The sequence below is a fragment of the Balaenoptera acutorostrata genome, chromosome 11 (assembly GCF_949987535.1).
Source record: "Balaenoptera acutorostrata chromosome 11, mBalAcu1.1, whole genome shotgun sequence".
In the NCBI taxonomy this organism is placed as follows: Eukaryota; Metazoa; Chordata; class Mammalia; order Artiodactyla; family Balaenopteridae; genus Balaenoptera; species Balaenoptera acutorostrata.
Genome location: NC_080074.1, coordinates 94,340,652 through 94,363,208, shown reverse-complemented (window position 1 = coordinate 94,363,208; position 22,557 = coordinate 94,340,652). Strand labels below are relative to the sequence as shown.

Here is a 22,557-nt window from a genome sequence, read left to right as displayed (position 1 = left end):
TCTCTAAAACTAGTCTATCTCATATATAAGTACAGTAGTACAGTAGTGTAAATCACCACTGTGTGGTGTATCTGAAAATACTCATCATTCACATTAAATGAAAAAGTCATGAGAAAGCTTACATTATATGCAAGAACAATTTGACCCAACATAAATGTTCAGAATCCCAAAGGTTAACAAGATTATTAATGTTGTAAGAAAAAGTTATTTTGTGTAAAGATTTTATTAATCAGGGACCTCTTCTTTGGCAAAAAGATAAAAACTGGCTTGTAAATTTCATCTTTTAATGCACTGAGAACAAAATGGAACTGCAAATACTGTCACAGATGCTGTATTATATGAGTTAGACTACATTATTAAAATAATGAACACTGCAAGGAACATGTTTCACCACATCCACACCACGGAGAGTGTTAAAGGAGAGTCAATCATACTCACTGCCATTAGACTTTAACAATTTTCACACATCTACAGAACACATAAATGTGATACTCAGAAATGTAGATATAAGCTGTTAGAAAAAATAAGAAAGTTAGGTAGAAAGTTTCTGCACCAACTATTTAAAAAGCAAAAGGCAGCCTTTGTTTTTCTTTTGTAAAATGCTGCAAAACCAAAATAAAATATGTGAAGGCAATATTTTGTATTTGCTGCTTTCTAATCAAGCAACTTGATTATTTGTAAATTTGCGGTTGCCCTATTTTTTCCAAAGCAGCATGTTATGGTGAAAAAGAACTCTAAGTGGGAACCAGAAGAGTTTTGATTCTCACTCTGGCTCTGTCACTATGTAGGAGATTGAATTTGGCAAAACTCTGGATCTCAGCACCCTTATTGTAAAATACAAGGGTTAAATAAGATCAAACTTCAAGACTCCTACAGTACTAAAATTCTCTATCTGTCTCTCTGTCTCTATCTCTTTCTCTCTCTGTCTCACACACACACCTTAGTTTTCCTGATAACCACTTTTTTCCCCAAATATAAACCTGTTTCTTTCAGGTAGTATAGAAACTTTTAGATTTTCCTAAAACAGAAGTTGAAAAGTTCTGCTGAACATAAAAGCAGAGCAAGTACAAAAATATAAAGCACATATACAGACTAAGAATGTTAACACATAGAATTTTTTTAAACTTTGATAAAAGTAATGACTTTTCATTTACATTTATCTTAATGCTTATATGAAAATATAAATATGCCTTATGTTATATCACTATGATATTATTCCAATATATTCTATTTTTGCTTTTGCAGCATTGAAGTTACTTAATAAAAACAGACACACTACAAAATTCAGTATCTGCTACCTTTCTTTTTCTGTTTGGATGACGATCTGAAGAAGTATAATCCATCTGGTCCTACCAAAACAATGTGACCAAAAAGAAACATCTGGTTTCACCTAAAATTTTCTATTCTGTTATGACAAAACATAAACCTTAATTTACATATTTTAAAAAGTGAACCACCATAATTTTTCTGATTATTAGCCGAGGATTAATCAACGTGAGATATTAACAAATGGATAATTTTTCTTGGGAAAACCATTATAACTTTTAAAATACAATGTATAACTCAGGGACATATCTGAGAAAAGCACTTTTAGAAATAATCAATATTTCAGAATCCCTGATTCATCGTATTCTAACACAGTTCTCCGTGGCCAACCCAGAACATGAGGGTAGTTCTGTTTCCTCTGGTCTGATCTAAGGACACTAAAAGAAATAGCAGTGGTTGCCATGGTCTCCAATTTTGATATGGCAACCCCAGGATGTTCAAATGCTTTTCTGAGTCTTTCAGATAAGTGACTGGCAAACACGGTTGAAGGTCAAAAATATTATGTTTTGTAATTAAATATTCTCATTATGAGATAGCAAGACTTTGTTCCCCCAAATTTCCTAACACATAGTTTCTCAATCCCACAGAAATGTACTTTACAAAAATAGAAAAACACTATTTGATAGTATTCATAAACAGCATGATGTTAACTGATTACTCTGATTGCCTAAAAAATATGGTACCATTTCTAATTTTCCAAATCAAGGATCCATTTTGGGAATTCCTAAGCTCTTTCTCTCTCATGTTACACAATAAATAAGATGTATGTGTTACAAGAAATTACCTTTTAAAAATCCTAAAAATGTATAAGTGCCATAAAATGGATTTATAAATAAACTAGTAGTTTCAGTGATTTAAGTCAACGAATAAAAAAAAGTTACTATTAACATTTTAATAGGAAATTTTGAAAGAAGGCTCCTAAAAAGCAATTATAGTACATTTATTTTTTATGAAAATCATATGTATTCTCAAGTACAGCTGTAAATAGGAATTATGCTCCTAAGCCTGAAAAATCTCACCCAAAGCCTTAAAACAGTGTGAAAAGCCTAAATAAAGTCTCCATGATACTCAAGATAAAGTCTCTCCTCACGTTCACCACTTTCTCTAACAATGGTTCTCAACCTTGGCTGCACATTAGAATGAACTTCAAAAAAAAATACTGCGCTCCCCACGCCCCCCACGCCCCCCCAGGATTCTAATGTAATTGGTCCAGGATGTAATCTGGGCCCCAGGATTTGGAAAAGCTCTCCAGGCAATTCTAATGTGCAGCCAAGGTTGGAAGGTACTGTCCCCAAATCTGTGCAAGTGGCAACTCATCTACCACATCTTATCTCAAGTTGAAATTTTTTTCTTTCCAAATTAAGAGCGTAAATCACGGTCAAATAGTCTCTCTCTCTGAATCAATTAGAGCCAGGAACAAATTTTACTTGGTTATAGTACCACTGATTGTGTTTCACTGTTTTTCCTAATAGCTTTTATCCCATGGACCACAATATACAAACCCAAAAAGATGGAAGAATTCAGTCACCAAAGACGAAAATCCTTTACACATCATTTTAGCATTCTTGAGTTGATATGCTGCTGCGAAAACTGATATTCTACTTCCGGATCAGGAACTTAACCCTAGGTTTCAATGAGCTTTGGATGATTATGATATATCACGGTAGGTTCATCAGTTGTACCAGATGTACCACTCTGGGGGGCTGGTGATAGCGGAGGAGGCTAGGCTGTGTAGGCATATGGGAAATCTCTGTACCTTCTCCTCAGTTTTGCTGTCAACCTAAAACTGATCCCAACAGAGTCTTAATTTTAAAAAATTAGGTTTCATCTAACTCTTCAATGAGTACAATGACAACTATAATAATATGCAGGTCTCAGCATTTAACCTTAATTCTCGTTTGCCTATATTGCTGTTTATGCATAAGAGAGCAAGATTTGAAACAGCTAACATTCAGAAAATTGTTATTTTCTCTTTCTCTGAAAACAAAGTGTTGCTTCGAAAGTAAGGACTTGATTATTAAAAAGAAAAAAATGTAACATAAAAGCAGCTGCCAAGTAGTCCTCTCCCTAAATAAAACAATGGGCTACAGTTCATATTACTTTACGCTTATAAAACTTTCAACCACGGTAGAGGAGAATTCCTTTCTCACTATTTTAGTGTATAATTTCCATAGAAGAGAGGTGGCTTAGTGGGAATCAGTAAGAAGCACTGAGTAAAAATTATAAGCTCTCATTATCTAGGCAACAATAATCACAGATTGACAAATCAGAATCTGAACATGATAACTTTTTAAAATCAAGGTCATTTTTACAAAACTACATTATTTAAGAATTAATTGTATTGGCCAGTCCAACAAGTCATTAAAATAGCTTATCCCCGAGGAGAAGAGAAGCTTTAAAACTTTCAGCTAAGGTGGAAAAATTGCCAAACTGTCTTTTTGAGTCACAGGCACTGACATACTCTATGAAGCAGAATTTTGACTCTACCATCGCCCAACCTCCTGATAGTATATAATCAAGGGCCTTTTACTTCTTAAGAATTTCAAAACGTTTTTTCTTAGAATATTTATTTTTTCCAAGTAAATCACACCTTGTAAATAATGAGGATGGAGATAAGAGAAGTGGGTTTTAACCCTTCAGTGCCACCTGAATGTATAAGAGCTGGCCTGAGCTTCAGTTAGGACAAGTAAACAGAGAGCCTAGTTCCAAACCAAGATCAGGAGACAGAGAGAAACAGAAAGAAAAAGAAAGATAAGTACAAAAAGAAAAATACGTGGGGTAGATATCTATTAAGAAAAGTGGTGAGCTTCCCTGGTGGCGCAGTGGTTGAGAATCTGCCTGCCAATGCAGGGGACACGGGTTCGAGCCCTGCTCTGGGAAGATCCCACATACCGCAGAGCAACTGGGCCCGTGAGCCACAACTACTGAGCCTGCGCGTCTGGAGCCTGTGCTCCGCAACAAGAGAGGCCGCAATAGTGAGGGGCCCGCGCACTGCGATGAAGAGTGGCCCCCGCTTGCCACAACTAGAGAAAGCCCTCACACAGAAACGAAGACCCAACACAGCCAAAAATAAATAAATTAATTAATTAATTAAATTTTAAAAAAAGTGGTATATTCAGGAATACTGCTCTGAGAAAGTTGAGTCAAGCACTATGTAAAAATACAGGAAAGTTTACAGTCAATTCAATCATACAGAATGAACTGTATAGTTTATGGATTACTTATGCTCACTTCTTACCAGTACCTCCCTGAGAAGAACAAAGAAAAGCAGGGAAAAAACATATATTTTCCTACTTGCTAACATCACAAAAACGTTCAAACTTAAGGTAAAATGAAACTGCCTTTTACTACCTGGCCTCCCAACAATACTATAAATGTTGGTCATGACAATAAAGTATTACTAAATGATAATTCTGTGAAAATTACATTTTTCTGGAGACAGGATGACTTTAAACAGCTGATTATTTATGGTAAATGGTCATATTCCAAATCCAGCAATATCTAATTTAAAGGAAAGTTATTTTTCTAGGAAGTTCAGCTGTTCAGCACACAGCAAAGAATCCACACTTAAATAAAATAAGCCCTCTGAGTGGCACACAGAGATGTCACAATGTCTAATATTAAAATTTGCGCATTTTAATGCATAAGGGGGAGGACTCTCAATTCCCCACTCAGAACCTATGTACACTACTCACAAGATTTCCTATTAGTTTCTCAGCCCACACATATCAGAAGCAATGCTAGAAGTAGGCATGCTACCAACAGGGAAAAGTTCATATGGGGTTATTAAAGCTGCTTGGGACCCAGACACATGGAACAAACAGCCTCAAATACTCCAAAGGGAAAAGATCCTGAATGATTTGGTGTAAAGGTAAGGAATGCAGCCTCAGAGCACATGGCAGTACACAAGCTCGTGTGCACACCACTGACCCTCTGAGTCGTGGACAAGAGGTTACAGGAGCCACGGCCCCAACAGAAGGGAATTTTTAATACTTTTTAAAAGCATTTCCCTTAAAAGCAATGTTAAAGCTTAAAGACATTGACAAGCAGGCTAGCTGGAAAAAAATGTATCACATTTTCAACTCCCTGATTAACAGCAGCCAAATGAAATGTTACTGTCATGGGATAAGAAAAGAAAGAAACCGTAGGAGAGAGAAATTAATACGTATTTCCTATTTATGTTGTCAGGGACTTTAGTGACGCAGAGCCTCTGACATGCTGGCTTTGAAATTTCTTGTACAATAATAAAGAAAGGACAGTATAAGGTTATTAAAACTGCAGCACATTTTAACCATTTTCCTTGAATCAATTAACACATATCTAAAAGAAGCTAACTTATTGTCATAATTGTGTAGTTTGCATTTACAGGATTTATAAAAAAAAAATTTCTAGTGATATCTGGAATGTAAGCTTAAAAACATACGATGAAGATTAACCCCTTGATCCTGTCAAAGTATCACTGTGATTAGATGTATGACATCATTTGGAGGTAACAGTAAAATATTAAATTTGAGAGCCTTGATGAATCTGAGGGCCCAGGACAAAAAGTGACTCTCCTATGCCCTTCCTCACTGCCATGATAGGCTCATTGCTTCTATTTTTTCATATAAACTTACCACAATATTATTATCGTTTCTATTTTGTAGTTGAGGAAACTGGGACCAATAGGTTAAACCATTAGCTCAAAACGGCAGCCCTTTGGTAGAAAGTGCCACGATTCAGCCACAGATCGTTTGGCCTCCCAAACCCGTGCCTCTCTCAGAGTCATCCTGAAGCAATCTGGACGGCACATTATGGTGTCAGACTGAAAAGTGTTCTCATAAAAAAGACCAAGCTGCATGAAACTCCTGATACAGTAACTAGCCTGTGGTCAGTGTATAAAAAACAGCGGTCATTACCGTGAAACTCATGTTGCAGTGCACTAAATAATACCTTCATATCCCAGAGAAGTCCATGTACCAGTCATGAAAACAAATGAATTCTTGAAGGATTTATTCAACTGGTTTAATCATTGTGAAAGGAGAAATCTTCAAGAAAATGCATACATTGTGACACAGTAAATGACATTACAAATCTCTCCTTTACCAACTTTCTAGGTACAAAAAGAAAGTTAAAACTATGCAGATTGGGAGGTTAAACACTCCCAATGTTAACTAAATATAGTTAAAACTTCAAATAGAATTTGTTCATTGCAAAGGTTTGTTCAAAACCTGGACATGTTTCTGCTCTGTCATTCATGCATCGGACCATTCATTCCATAGGCATTTACTGGGAGCCCGTCGGAGAGAAGGCATACTGTGTGTGTGTGTTTGTGGACAGAGAGCTGGGAGGGAGAGGTGAGTATTAGCTACAAGGAGGACTGAAACATTACCTGCAACTTCAAGGGACTTAAAACCCTCTGACTTCTAAGCCTAATACACTGCTGAGTATTCTCTCGTCCGTATAAATGTCTCTTGCATTTGCCCCTTTCCATCCCTCTATTTATGTCCTCTGTTTTACCAATATGCTGTTCATTGGCCTCACACTACACAAGATAAACTGTTATATTTTCTCGCCATCAAGATTTTTAAAGTTTTGTGACTTTGACAAATTACCTCACCTTAAAAAGGAGCCTCAGCTTGCTTTATACGTAAAAGGGGAGAAATAAAAATTTACTGCTTAAAAGCTAAAGATTCAATCATTGGAGCTATGATTTTATGAAATTGCTCCCAACACAAAATAAACATTAACATTTGTAGGTGAGTACTACTTTTTATTCCTTATTCCTTTCTTAGCTTTCTGAAAATAGACTTTTGGATCTATGGTATTTGTGAGATGATTAATACTTTTTCTCCTTAACAAAAATCTTCCAGCTATTATTTAGATATCTGACTTACCTACATTATTTAGGTCTCTGATTCACCTACTTCCATCCACGCTCATCAAATCCATGCTCAACTGCTACCAGAGTGATCCAAGACAGATATGACCTATTATTCCCCCAGTTAAAACACTTCAATGGCCATTCCTTGTAAACAATGTCCATATGCCTTAGTGTGATTTTTCCCAGTGTTGTCCGTGTTTATTTTTCCCATCTTATTTCCCGGTGCACCACCTTGAACCGTCCAGTTAACACTTAACTGTTTGCAACTCATTGATGCATTGTATTCATTCTACAGGTATTTACGGAGCATAAGTTATACATTAGCCACTGTGCTAAGCTTAGGGAATCCTGAAGTAAACAAGGCAAATGTGGCCCACCTTCACAGAGCTTATAGTCTAGTTTAAAAAGGGTTCATACAGCTGTTTACAGCACCCTCCAGCCCCACAAATGCCTGGAGAAGTTCAGAGTTTAATCTCTGTATGAAATCCCTCCTGCCTACCTGCCCTGCTCACATAGAAGAGCTGACCCTGCCCACCTCCTCCATCTGCACCTCATACACATTGCCATCCAAGCTTATCCAGCACTTTATTATAACAATACATGAACGAGTCTACCTCACCAAGACAGTGCACAAGCAATGACCATCTCCTATTCATCTTTGAAATGAATCAAAGGACATGGAAACAGAGACTGTGAAGATCATGGCCAAGCACACAGAAACACGTTAATAACTTTCTGTCTAGAAATGAAAGACTGAAGGAATTGATTATCTTTGCAAAAACAAAAAAAAAAATTTTCCCTTTTCAGTTTCTTCAAGTCATTCTGTAGAGTGCAAGTCCCTTAAGGTCAAGGACCATATGTTACCGGCCCTGTGCTGGGCACATACTAATCACAAAATAAGTATTTGTTGAATATATTCTCTAGATATACAGTTCATAATGACTAGGCCATGGTAAGAATGTCACAATATCGTACTCAAGAGAACTGAAACCAACGCTAATCAGATTGACAAGGCCACAAGAAAATGTTATCTATGTACAGTATAAAATCCATTTTATGAGTGTATAATTTGAGTCCTAAAGTCTAGTCACTGGATATATAGGCAGAGAAAGAATCACAAAACCTTAGAATGAGTCATTCTTACACAGCCAAGATATTGTAGCTCTAGGTGACGTAAAAAGAAAAGAATTTCAAATTTAGAAAATGCTATTGGTTCCTATAGTAGATAATAACAATAATAGCAAATATATACAGTGTTTTTTGCTTGCCAGGCACTGTTCAAAGCATTTTACATGTACTAACTCATTAAATTCTCCTGTCAACCCTACAAGATATCTCCATTATACACACAAGCAAAATGAGGGACAGACAGGTAAAGTAATTTGCTCAGCTAGTAACTGGATTTGCACCCAGGACGTCTGGCTCCGGTGTCTTTGCTCTTAACCACAATACTAGTCTCATCCTTTATGGTTGCATAATAATAAAAGGCCATGCAGACCCTGTGAAAGCAAATGCCTTCCTAAACATATGTGGTATATTTCAGGAGTCCTTAACTTCTTTGTAGTATTGACTTCTATTTTATATTTGAAGTTTAAAAAAAAACAACAGTATTTATAAGCGAGACAATAGAGGGAGGACAATGGAAGTTAGAGAAGGATCTGAAAGAAATTATATAAGGGCTGTTGGTCATACTGTAATACTACCTAAACAAACATACCATACATAATTAGATGGGAAAATCCACCTAAGGTACTGGTACCATGCTAGAAGACTCCTTAGAAAGTACTGAATACATTTCGTCTGTAGTTCTAAATTGTATGACAGCCAGCAGAGATTACGGCTTTGGTAGCTTCTGTAAAAATTATTTTTAAAATAATCCTTACGTATCAATCGCTACTTCATTCCCAATAATATAAACAAGGCATGGGTTCAAGCTATGGCTTTGAGCAAGTCATTCATAAAAATTAAGTAGTTAGAGATAGAATTATACCCCATTAAATACACAAACATACCATAGAGAGCCTTTGCACTTGTTCTTGAACTGTGTTCTCTGTCCATGGAAAAGGTGGGTGATGATCCGTAGCCACTGTAAAAAAAAAACAAAAAACAGGTCATCGTGCTGAGTTAGAGTCCAAAGTAAGCAATAAAATGTCAAAACTACAAATAAAAATTCCAGTGGACCGCAATCACCATGTGTTTTTATAGAACATATAGAGTTTATACAACCGGCTCTGTAAAAAAGAGCCAGATACTGATGCGGTCAAGAAGTAGGCTATAGGATCCTGACCCACCATGGATGGAGGCTGGTACAAATTGCAACCTTCTCTCAAATATCAAGTCAGAACCACAGCCAAGGAGATTCAACAAGGTTGAAGCTGCCTTAGAAGAATTTAAATTTGCCATACTAAATTGAGTTGTGAGCAGTGATCCAATCATAGAAAGTTCTCAATCATTTAAACTGTAACGAAACAGACACTATTTTCACAAATACTTAAAATGCAGTTAATGAAAATAACACGTTATCGTTAAATTTGACCAGCTTTACCGGGTACTTCTAGCTTACTGTTGCTGTTATGTGAAGTAAACATATTATTTGAATTTTTAAAATTTATTCAGTAAACATTTATTAAGCCCTAAAATCTAGAAGAATGAGGGGTAAGGCGAGGTTGGGGGAGGGTATTGTTAATAAAACAAGTAAAAAAAAAAGTTAAAAAAAAAGAAAAATAAATAAATAAAAATAAAACAAGTAAAATGGTTACAACAGAACTAAGAGATATAACATCAAATAAGGACTAAATTTTTATAAGGGTGCCTAAGAAGGCTTCACTGGCATTTAAGCAGAATCTAAAAGAATGGAAAGCAGCTCTAGAGGCAGGTGGAGAATTAAGTGAGGAAAAAGCATGTCGATCTGGCTCAAGAACTAGCATGACGCCCGAGGGGAAAAGCATCTAGTGGGATGTGCTTGCAAGAAATGAATGACTCGAGAAATAGGGAAGGCAAATAGAGGGCTTAAGGATTAAATTTCTATTCTCTAGATGGAGTAAATATCTTTATACAGGGAAGTAACATGATCCAAACAACTTTTTAAGAAAGATAATCCAGGAATTAATGGCAAGGTAACCAGACGGAAAGGTGCTGCAAAAATTCAGGTAGGAGACAAAGGCCACAAATAAAGTTAGAAGAGAAAGAATAGTTAGGGATAGAATCAAGAGTTCCTTGATAGAAGAAATTATAATAAATTCATGATTAAATGGATATTTGTTATAAGAAAAAGGAAAAAATTGAGGGTGTGGCGAAACTTTCTGGCTTGAATAAATTGATGGACAAGATGAAGATAGCACTTGACATACTCCCCTGGTGTCTCTTACTGACCAACACCAAAGGGATTTGCAATCATCTTTGTAAAGAGAAAGGTGAAGCAGTGTGAACAACCTGGTTCTGAAAAATGTGAATAACGTGGCTGTGAAAAATAAGGAACTCTATACCATGATGGCCAATATAAAATAACAACAATATTAACCACATATATAAGGCAATGGCCACTTAAGTCAGGGCGGTGATTTCAAATTATATCTAAAGCCATAGGGACTTGTCTTTTTTTGTTTTACACAATGGTAAATGTCTTGAGAGACTGGACTAGATGACATTTAACTTTCCTCAAATGCAAATATTTTATGAATAACGAAAAAAGAATGCTCCAGAGAAAGTGAAAGCTATGAAGTAGAGTATGTATGCAACTATGGAAAGCAATAATACATAAAATACCAGAACAAAATGTCTTCTATTAGATCACTATCATTGGGGTTGATATTACTTAACCATCTTTTTCTTATGAGACACAGTAAACTTTTAACAATAACATATCTTAGTGTTAGAAAGAAATTATATATTGAGGAATGAACTATATAAAGAAATGAAAGAGATCTTTTCATTGAAAATACAAAACAATTAAAAACACCAAATCAAATTTAAAAAACCAAGAAATTAAATATAAAATTTCCAACTTACTTCATTTGAGATGGATACATTCCAAAACCACTGGGATGATTAGAAATATGACCATTCATCGTGACTTTAATGTTCTGAAAAAAGAAAGGTACATGGATTGAAAGCAGTAAAAAGGTTGAGACATCTCAGTTTTAAAGTTTTTCATTCAACAAAATATGTGTCACTTCCAGGATGACGCTAGAAATATAAAGATATCCACCCTCAAAGCGCTCAGGCTCCAGAAGTACAGATGGACATATAAACAAAGATCAAATTGGCATTTAACATTAATATACTAAAATTGTAAGCAGATATAAGTGAGAAAAGAAAAATTTTAAATATAGTTCTGAACCCTCTAACTACATAAACATAATTCTATATTCCACTCAACCTCATCATTGTCAGTTTTATGAAATGTTACTTTGTTTAATGCTTCATTATGAAAGTAATATAAGCTCATGAAATTTAAAAACTTGAGAAATATGGAAAAGCACAAAATACAAAAAAGTACAGAGGGGAAAAATATCACCCAGAGCCCTATCATTTAAAGATAACCATTAGAGGTTCCTTAAAGAACTAAAAATAGAACTACCATACGACCCAGCAATCCCACTACTGGGCATATACCCTAAGAAAACCATAATTCAAAAAGAGTCATGTACCACAATGTTCACTGCAGCTCTATTTACAATAGCCAGGACATGGAAGCAACCTAAGTGTCCATCGACAGATGAATGGATAAAGAAAATGTGGCACATATATACAATGGAATATTACTCAGCCATAAAAAGAAACGAAATTGAGTTATTTGTAGTGAGGTGGATGGACCTAGAGTCTGTCATATAGAGTGACATCAGAAAGAGAAAAACAAATACCGTATGCTAACACATATATATGCAATCTAAAAAAAAAGGTTCTGAAGAACCTAGGGGCAGGACAGGAATAAAGACGCAGACGTAGAGAATGGACTTGAGGACATGGGGAGGGGGAAGGGTAAGCTGGGACAAAGTGAGAGAGTGGCATGGACATATATACACTACCAAATGTAAAATAGATAGCTAGTGGGAAGCAGCCACATAGCACAGGGAGATCAGCTCGGTGCTTTGTGACCACCTAGAGGGGTGGGATAGGGAGGGTGGGAGGGAGACGCAAGAGGGAGGAGATATGGGGATATATGTAAATGTATAGCTGATTTACTATGTTATAAAGCAGAAACTAACACACCATTGTAAAGCAATTATACTCCAATAAAGATGTTAAAATAAATAAAAATAACCATTTAACAGTCCTGTCAATTTCCTTGTCTTTTTTCCTGTATCTAGTTTTCCTTCCTTCCTTCTTTCCTTCCTTCCTTCCTCCCTCCCTCCCTTCCATTTTCTTATTTCCGTCTTTCAAAGCACATTTGACAACATCCTATATATACACTTGGATACACCTTTTTTTTCAAGACAGTATTCATTTACACAATCTTTTTACTTTTCACAAGAAAACAACTTTTTAAATTAACACCAGATATTTATCTTCAGAAAGCATTTTTAATCTGTTTCACAAATTGAACAAATTTCCTTCAAACAAGATAAATGCAAATAAGTAAAACTTCCTTACTGCCAAATGCAATGGCCTTTTTTTTCCCTCCTAGACAGTACAGCTACACCTGAATTATTTCTATTCACCCCTGAACATGTGGCCCTTCCTGCTTTCTGTGGCACTAAACTATTTTGGATCTTGTCTTACTTTTCTGACTTTTGTATACTTTACATTACTGGCTTTTCAATAACTGAGAGGTAGGTAGGACATATCCCAGCTTTATTATAAGACAAAGGCAAAGAGTAGAAATATTAACAACTACTGTGTGAGTTATTTGTCAGGTACTATGATGGATCCTGGCACTACCAAGGTGATCAAAAGAGACATAGTCCTAGCTTTGGGCCAATAGTCTAGTGGGAAAAACATACATTTAGTGAATAATTATAAAATTTTAAATTGTTGTTACTATCACAAAGGGAAAATTCAGGGTCACTTGGGGGGGTATATAATATGGGAACTTAATTCAGATTGAGAGGGCACAGAAAGCCTGCATAAAGAATATTCAAGACCTAGTAACTTCCAGTTAATTCTTTCTCATTCTTCACATTTCAATTCAATCACCGTGTCCTCAGGGAAGCATTTACTGACCTCTGTGAATAGACAAAAGCCCACTATCAGATACTCTCAGCACTACAGACAATTTTTCAAAGTATTTACCACAGTTGTAATTTCTCATTTGTTTAAATTAATTCCTGATTCTTCACTAGACTTTAAGCTCCATAAGGGCAGAGAGTTTTGTTTGATGACTGCTGTTTCTTAAGCAGTATGAATAGTACAAAATATTTAATATTTGAATTAAATATTAATTCAAATAAAGAAAGAAGGAGAGTCCACGTCCTACTCTTCAAAGAGTTTATTGTATTCTTAAGGATACAAAACCAATCCATATGAAACACAGAGTAAATAAGTCTCAATGTATGAGGCTCTATTTTAAACCTACTAGAGGTTCTGAGATAGGAAAAGCAAGGCAACTGCCATAATTTTTTGAAGGGCTGGCACTTGACCTAGTCCTTAAAGAATGGATAGGATTTATAAAGGTCCTCAAAACACTCAAGTTTTTTTTTTTAATTTATTATTATTTTTTAATTTTATTTATTTTTGGCTGTGTTGGGTCTTCGTTGCTGCGTGCGGGCTTTCTCTAGTTGTGGCGAGCAGGGGTTACTCTTCGTTGTGGCGCGCGGGCTTCTCACTGCAGTGGCTTCTCTTGTTGCGGAGCACGGGCTCTAGGAGCGCGGACTTCAGTAGTTGTGGCATGCAGGCTTCAGTAGTTGTGGCACGGGCTTAGCTGCTCCATGGCGTGTGGGATCTTCCCGGACCAGGGCTCGAACCCATGTCCCCTGCATTGGCAGGCAGATTCTTAACCACTGTACCACCAGGAAAACCCAAAACACTCTTTAATTCAACCTTTCCTGAAGTCTTGTCCTTATTTATTCACAGCTTAGAAGCAAATTTCCAAATTAAGGAACAAAGAAATATTAACCTCTAACATAGGTAAGTATTGCATCCATAAAATTACATTTATACTATATTATCGTTTCTGTTTTTATTATTGTTGTTTATTTTCCTTCAATTTATACTTAGATACAATCAGTGTACAGAGGTAAACCAATTCTCTGGGGAAAAATAAACCCCTGATTTGTAGTACTTCCTGATTTCCATGCTATAAGTATTCCCACCATGGCCCATTTCAAGCTAGCATTGGTTTAACAGCAGCTTACAAAATCCTAAATATTTCACAATTGTCTCTCACAAGGCTATAGAATCAAGAGAGAGCACATCACTGTTACATTCTAGAATTTGGGCCAGGACAGAGGTCTGGGATAACATTATGGATCTAGAGCTAAAGGTTAGGACAGAGGCTTTCACAGAAGCCTGGAACTTTAACACCATTTCTGGCACTAACTAGCCGAAGGAAGTCAATTAAGCCTCTGTCTCAATTTTCTCATCAGTAAAATAGAGATAATTCTTGGTCTTTCTAGCTCACAGGGCTAGTGAAAGATCAAATGAGATAGATGTACAAGTTTCTTCTAAAGTTTAAAAAAAAAAAAAAAAGTACTCTTAAAACAAGCCGGTTCATTCAGCACGTAAATTAAACCCCCAGGGTTTGTAGTGGTTTTGATCTAGTTTGCATTTTAAACCCATAGCAGGTGGTTTTAGTGAAAAGTGAGAGCCACAACCGTCTCAACTTTTTCATGTTTAATTCTTCATGACAGTCAAATAAATTCGTGGTTTGTGTTTTCTTTAAAATAGTGATCTGTCAGAATAAGAGACATTCGAAAAGGGAATAGAAAATGTTGATTTGCTAAACTGAATTTTAAATATGGAAACTTTTCTCTTTGGCAACCATAGTGTCATTTGTCAGAGATGCTCATGTAGCAACGTAGAAGCTTTCAGATATTTAAACACAGCAATACAGGGCACACGTTGCAAAGGAAACAATTACAAATGTTTGCTCCCCTTTAGGCTTTTAAGAGATATATCCAATTTATACCTATATGGACTATATGTATATATAATATAGAAGAACCATCAGTCTTACTGAGAAATTAGGTGCTTTTATTTTTATTAACTCTTAAAACAACTTAAAAACTGAGACAAAGTTTTTCTTTATTACTTTTAAGGACTCAAAAATTCAGTTAACTCTACTACATTAACTACTTAATTCTAAAAAAGTGTACACTAAAAAATTCATAATAGCTTCCAACAAATCTGAAATAAGAGCATCAGTTTCCTTATGAAAACACTTCGTCATAGTTACTATAATTTTCTCCTTATTTTCTCCAGCAAATAACACTCCTTGGCAATTACAAACATAAAAAAATGGTAAATTTAAGATCTCAGTTCAACATACCCAAAATGTTGAACACTGAAATTTTCAAAGGAAAGTAAATAGAATGTAAGAAAATCATGGTAAGCAGAAACAAATGAGGCTATATTAAGGCTAAACCAGCAAGTTAAATTTGTATTAGAAAGTTTAAGATCCCAAACATAAATAAATAAATAACAATTTATATTCCCGTTTCTTTTCTTCACTCTTGTTTGCATATGGTATCAATTTTCAAATTGATGAATGAGTTTGTAGTCATTACGCAGTGTTAGAATCCCGTCTACCCAATCTAGCTACCACACAATGACTTGTGCTCTCAGAAAAATGTTACAGACACCTTTTTGTTTATTTAAGTTTTTGTTAGTCTGTTTGGGTGTACCTACCTTGAAGTATCTGTATTTCAATTTCAGTTTAATTTAAGTCACATCTCTGGGTCTAAGTTATAACCAAGATAGGGGTGAGGAGATTGATTACCATCATTATTTAGGGTTTTAACTAAAAGACCATTGAAATTTAATTTCTACCAATACTTTGTGACATTGTCTACTAGTGATTGCGCTTAATTTACTAAAAGACAAGAAAAAGTGCTTTAAACCTGCTAAATCATCACATATTCTGTCTCCTTCTGTGTCTTCTAGGAGTCACTTTTCAATACATCTTACCAGTACTGTTGTCTGTAGAGATGTCACCTTCTCTATTTCTCTATGACATTTGGTCTAATATTAAGTAATAAAGAATTTGTGTGTGTGAATAAACTTAGGAAACTAATAACACTAAACTGTTATGATAACAGTAATAATAATGATGATGACAATAGTAGCTAACACTTGTGAAGGTGTCACAATAATTTCTAGGCCATATGGTAGCACAATATTTTCTCAAGGCCAATATCGATGTAGAAAGAGTAATTCTGTGCCTTAAAGGCACAATACCTTGTAATCACTTAAAATAATTAACTTGATTCCTCTTTTTTTATAATTCTGAGAAAAATCTTTGGCTGTTTATAGGTTAGGTCATAATTTGGGGGAAAATATATGTTCAATTCAGAATGTTGTTGGTTTAACAATTAGCTGAAGAAAAATCTTTGTTACTAAAATTTAATAAGCAGAAGAACTACAGTCCTGCAGCCTGTGGAACAAAAACCACATTTACAGAAAGATAGACAAGATGAAAAGGCAGAGGGCTATGTACCAGATGAAGGAACAACATAAAACCCCAGAAAAACAACTAAATGAAGTGGAGATAGGCAACCTTCCAGAAAAAGAATTTAGAATAATGATAGTGACGATGATCCAGGACCTCAGAAAAAGGATGGAGGCAAAGATCGAGAAGATGCAAGAAATGTTAAACATACACCTAGAAGAATTAAAGAACAAACAAACAGAGATGAACAATACAATAACTGAAATGAAAACTACACTAGAAGGAATCAATAGCAGAATAACTGAGGCAGAAGAATGGATAAGTGACCTGGAAGACAGAATGGTGGAATTCACTGCTGTGCAACAGAATAAAGAAAAAAGAATGAAAAGAAATGAAGACAGCCTAAGAGACCTCTGGAACAACATTAAACACAACAACATTCGCATTATAGTCGTCCCAGAAGGAGAAGAGAGAGAGAAAGGACCAGAAAAAATATGTAAAGGGATTATAGTCGAAAACTTCCCTAACATGGGAAAGGAAATAGCCACCCAAGTCCAGGAAGCGCAGCAAGTCCCATACAGGAGAAACCCAGGGAGTAACACACCGAGACACATAGTAATCAAATTGGCAAAATGACAAATAATATACAACGGAACTTCCATAAGGTTACCAGCTGATTTCTCATCAGAAACTCTACAAGCCAGAAGGGAGTGGCATGATATACTTAAAGTGATGAAAGGGAAGAACCTACAACCAAGATTACTCTACCCGGCAAGGATCTCATTCAGATACAATGGAGAAATCAAAAGCTTTACAGACAAGCAAAAGCTAAGACAATTCAGCGCCACCAAACCAGCTTTACAACAAATGCTAAAGGAACTTCTCTAAGTGGGAAACACAAGAGAAGAAAAGAACCTACAAAAACAAACCCAAAACAATTAAGAAAATGGTCATAGGAACATACATATCGATAATTACCTTAAACGTGGATGGATTAAATGCTCCAACCAAAAGACACAGGCTTGCTGAATGGATACAAAAACAAGACCCATATATATGCTGTCTACAAGAGACCCACTTCAGACCGAGGGACACATACAGACTGAAAGTAAGGGGATGGAAAAAGATATTCCATGCAAACGGATATCAAAAGAAAGCTGGAGTAGCAATACTTATATCAGGTAAAATGGACTTTAAAATAAAGAATGTTACAAGAGACAAGGAAGGACACTACATAATGATAAACGGATCAATCCAAGAAAAAGATATAACAATTAAAATATATATGCACCCAACATAGGAGCACCTCAATACATAAGGCAACTGCTAACAGCTATAAAACAGGAAATCGACAGTAACACAATAATAGTGGGGGACTTTAACACCTCACTTTCACCAATGGACAGATCATCCAAAATGAAGATAAATAAGGAAACACAAGCTTTAAATGACACAATAGACCAGATAGATTTAATTGATGTTTATAGGACATTCCATCCGAAAACAGCAGATTACACTTTCTTCTCAAGTGCACACGGAACATTCTCCAGGGGAGATCACATCTTCGGTCACAAATCAAGCCTCAGTAAATTTAAGAAAATTGAAATCATATCAAGCATCTTTTCTGACCACAATGCTATGAGATTAGAAATGAATTACAGGGAAAAAACCGTAAAAAATACAAACACATGCAGGCTAAACAATACATTACTAAATAACCAAGAGATCACTGAAGAAATCAAATAGGAAATCAAAAAATACCTAGAGACAAATGACAATGAAAACATGATGATCCAAAACCTATGCAATACAGCAAAAGCAGTTCTAAGAGGGAAGTTTATAGCTATACAAGCCTACCACAAGAAACAAGAAAAATCTCAGATAAACAATCTAACTTTACACCTAAAGGAACTAGAGAAAGAAGAACAAGCAAAACCCAAAGTTAGCAGAGGGAAAAAAATAATAAAGATCAGAGCAGAAATAAATGAAAGAGAAACAAAGAAAACAATAGCAAAGAGCAATAAAACTAAAAGCTGGTTCTTTGAGAAGATAAACAAAATTGACAAACCATTAGCCAGACTCATCAAGAAAAAGAGGGAGAGGACTCAAATCAATAAAATTAGAAATGAAAAAGGAGAAGTTACAACAGACACCACAGAAATACAAAGCATCCTAAGAGAGTACTACAAGAAACTCTATGCCAATAAAATGGACAACCTGGAAGAAATGGACAAATTTTTAGAAAGGTATAATCTTCCAAGACTGAACCAGGAAGAAATAGAAAATATGAACAGACCAATCACAAGTAATGAAATTGAAACTGTGATTAAAAATCTTCCAACAAACAAAATCCCAGGACCAGATGGCTTCACAGGTGAATTCTATCAAACATTTAGAGAAGAGCTAACACCCATCCTTCTCAAACTCTTCCAAAAAATTGCAGAGGAAGGAACACTCCCAAACTCATTCTATGAGGCCACCATCACCCTGATACCAAAACAGGACAAAGATACTACAAAAAAAGAAAATTACAGACCAATATCACTGATGAATATAGATGCAAAAATGCTCAACGAAATGCTAGCAAACAGAATCAAACAACACATTAATAGGATCATACACCATGATCAAGTGGGATTTATCCCAGGGATGCAAGGATTCTTCAATATATGCAAATCAATCAATGTGATACACCATATTAACAAATTGAAGAATAAAAACCATGTGATCATCTCAATAGATGCAGAAAAAGCTTTTGACAAAATTCAACACACATTTATGATAAAAACTCTCCAGAAAGTGGGCATAGAGGGAACCTACCTCAACATAAAGGCCATATACAACAAACCCACAGCAAACATCATTCTCAATGGTGAAAAACTGAAACCATTTCCACTAAGATCAGGAACAAGACAAGGATGTACACTCTCATCACTATTATTCAACATAGTTTTGGAAGTCCTAGCCACGGCAATCAGAGAAGAAAAAGAAACAAAAGGAATACAAATTGGAAAAAAAGAAGTAAAACTGTCACTGTTTGCAGATGACATGATACTATACATAGAGAATCCTAATAATGCCACCAGAAAACTACTCGAGCTAATCAGTGAATTTCGTAAAGTTCCAGGATACAAAATTAATGCACAGAAATCTCTTGCATTCCTATACACTAATGATGAAAAATCTGAAAGAGAAATTAAGGAAACACTCCCATTTACCATGGTAACAAAAAGAATAAAATACCTAGAAATAAACCTACCTAGGGGGCTTCCCTGGTGGCGCAGTGGTTGAGAATCTGCCTGCTAATGCAGGAGACACGGGTTCGAGCCCTGGTCTGGGAAGATCCCACATGCCACGGAGCAGCTGGGCCCGTGAGCCACAGCTGCTGAGCCTGCGCGTCTGGAGCCTGTGCCCCGCAACGGGAGGGGCCGCGATAGTGAAAGGCCCGCGCACCGCGATGAAGAGCGGTCCCCGCACCGCGATGAAGAGTGGCCCCCACTTGCCGCAACTAGAGAAAGCCCTCGCACGAACCGAAGACCCAGCACAGCCAAAAATAGATAAATAAATAAATAAATAAATAAATAAAAATTTAAAAAAAAAAAAAAAAAAACCTACCTAGGGAGACAAAAGACCTGTATGCAGAAAACTGTAAGACACTGATGAAAGAAATTAAAGATGATACCAACAGATGGAGAGATATACCATGTTCTTGGATTGGAAGAATCAATATTGTGAAAATGACTATACTACCCAAAGCAATCTACAGATTCAATGCAATCCCTACCAAATTACCAATGGCATTTTTTACGGAACTAGAACAAAAAATCTTAAAATTTGTATGGAGACACAAAAGACCCCGAATAGCCAAAGCAGTCTTGAGGCAAAAAAACGGAGTGGGAGGAATCAGACTCCCTGACTTCAGACTACACTACAAAGCTACAGTACTCAAGACAGTATGGTACTGGCACAAAAACAGAAACATAGATCAATGGAACAAGATAGAAATCCCAGAGATAAACCCAGGCACCTATGGTCAACTAATCTATGACAAAGGAGGCAAGGATATACAATGGAGAAAAGACAGTCTCTTCAATAAGTGGTGCTGGGAAAATTGAACAGCTACATGTAAAAGAATGAAATAAGAACACTCCCTAACACCATACACAAAAATAAACTCAAAATGGATTTGAGACATAAATGTAAGACCAGACACTATAAAACTCTTAGAGGAAAACATAGGAAGAACATTCTTTGACATAAATTACAGCAAGATCTTTTTTGATCCACCTCCTAGAGTAATGGAAATAAAAACAAAAATAAACAAATGGGACCTAATGAAACTTCAAAGCTTTTGCACAGCAAAGGAAACCATAAACAAGATGAAAAGACAACCCTCAGAATGGGAGAAAATATTTGCAAATGAAGCAATGGACAAAGGATTAATCTCCAAAATATATAAACAGCTCATGCAGCTCAATATTAAAAAAAACAAACAACCCAATCAAAAAAATGGGCAGAAGACCTAAATAGACACTTCTCCAAAGAAGACATACATATGGCCAAGAAGCACATGAAAAGCTGCTCAACATCACTAATTATTAGAGAAATGCAAATCAAAACTACAATGAGGTATCACCCCACACCAGTTAGAATGGGCATCATCAGAAAATCTACAAACAACAAATGCTGGAGACGGTGTGGAGAAAAGCGTACCCTCTTGCACTGTTGGTGGGAATGTAAATTGATGCAGCCACTATGGAGAACACTATGGAGGTTCCTTAAAAAACTAAAAATAGAATTACCATATGATCCAGCAATCCCACTACTGGGCATATACCCAGAGAAAACCATAATTCAAAAAGACACATGCACCCCAATGTTCATTGCAGCACTATTTACAATAGCCAGGTCATGGAAGCAACCTAAATGCCCATCGACAGATGAATGGATAAAGAAGTTGTGGTACATATATGAAATGGAATATTACTCAGCCATAAAAAGGAACAAAACTGGGTTATTTGTTGAGACGTGGATGGATCTAGAGACTGTCATACAGAGTGAAGTAAGTCAGAAAGAGAAAAACAAATATCGTATATTAACGCATGTATGTGGAACCTAGAAAAATGTTACAGATGAACCGGTTTGCAGGGCAGAAGTTGAGACACATATGTAGAGAACAAACATATGGACACCAAGGGGGAAAGCCGCGGGGGGGTGGGGATGGTGGTGTGATTAATTGGGCGATTGGGATTGACATGTATACACTGATGTGTATAAAATTGATGACTAATAAGAACCTGCTGCATAAAAAAATAAATTAAATTAAATTAAAAAATTAAAAAAAACAACTAATACTAAACTTTCTTTGGGTTATTTGTATGGAAATATGTTAATATAAATGTTTCAGACATTACATGAAATTCCTAAAAATCTTATATGTTCTGGTGTAATGTTATAAGTCATAATTCTAGTTATTTTTTTAAAATGTATACCTCAGAAATAACTAAATTTCCTTCTCAATTGTATTGTCATGAACTTTCATCAAATCTTTAACTGTGGTCATTTTTAAGTCTTTTGTCATTTACAGACAGTTCTCGGTGTACTCTGATGCTTTTGCAAAAACGTTCCTATAAAGGGGTTTCATGTTCAAGGAATTCATGGAAAAGACTCTGACAAGTACAGGTTTCTGGTAACTGACTATATTGCTGAACTGAATGAATAAGCATTTTCAGAACTCTAATGGAAAACTGATGAATTCATAAAAGTGCTAACAAAAGATCAAGATGAAAAAAAATTAATTACATGCGACTGAGTGAACTGATGA

General features: G+C 35.8%; 1 protein-coding gene across 8 annotated transcripts in view; it reads right to left on the bottom strand.

Moving 5' to 3' along the window:
* The window catches only part of EPS8 (epidermal growth factor receptor pathway substrate 8), a 194,339-nt gene that overhangs the window by 57,747 nt on the left and 114,035 nt on the right, over positions 1 to 22,557 (bottom strand). For 5 of the 8 annotated variants that reach the window (XM_057556572.1, XM_057556576.1, XM_057556578.1 and 2 more), the window contains 3 exons: positions 11,198 to 11,271; positions 9,202 to 9,275; positions 1,299 to 1,349 (listed from right to left, as the gene is read on the bottom strand). In XM_057556572.1, the coding sequence (XP_057412555.1) occupies positions 1,299 to 1,349; positions 9,202 to 9,275; positions 11,198 to 11,256 (184 nt within the window). In that variant the 5' untranslated portion in view covers positions 11,257 to 11,271. Of the gene's footprint in view, positions 1 to 1,298; positions 1,350 to 9,201; positions 9,276 to 11,197; positions 11,272 to 13,280; positions 13,354 to 22,557 lie in introns of all 8 variants that reach the window. The other 3 variants (XM_057556579.1, XM_007196025.2, XM_057556577.1) reach the window with 2 other exon arrangements.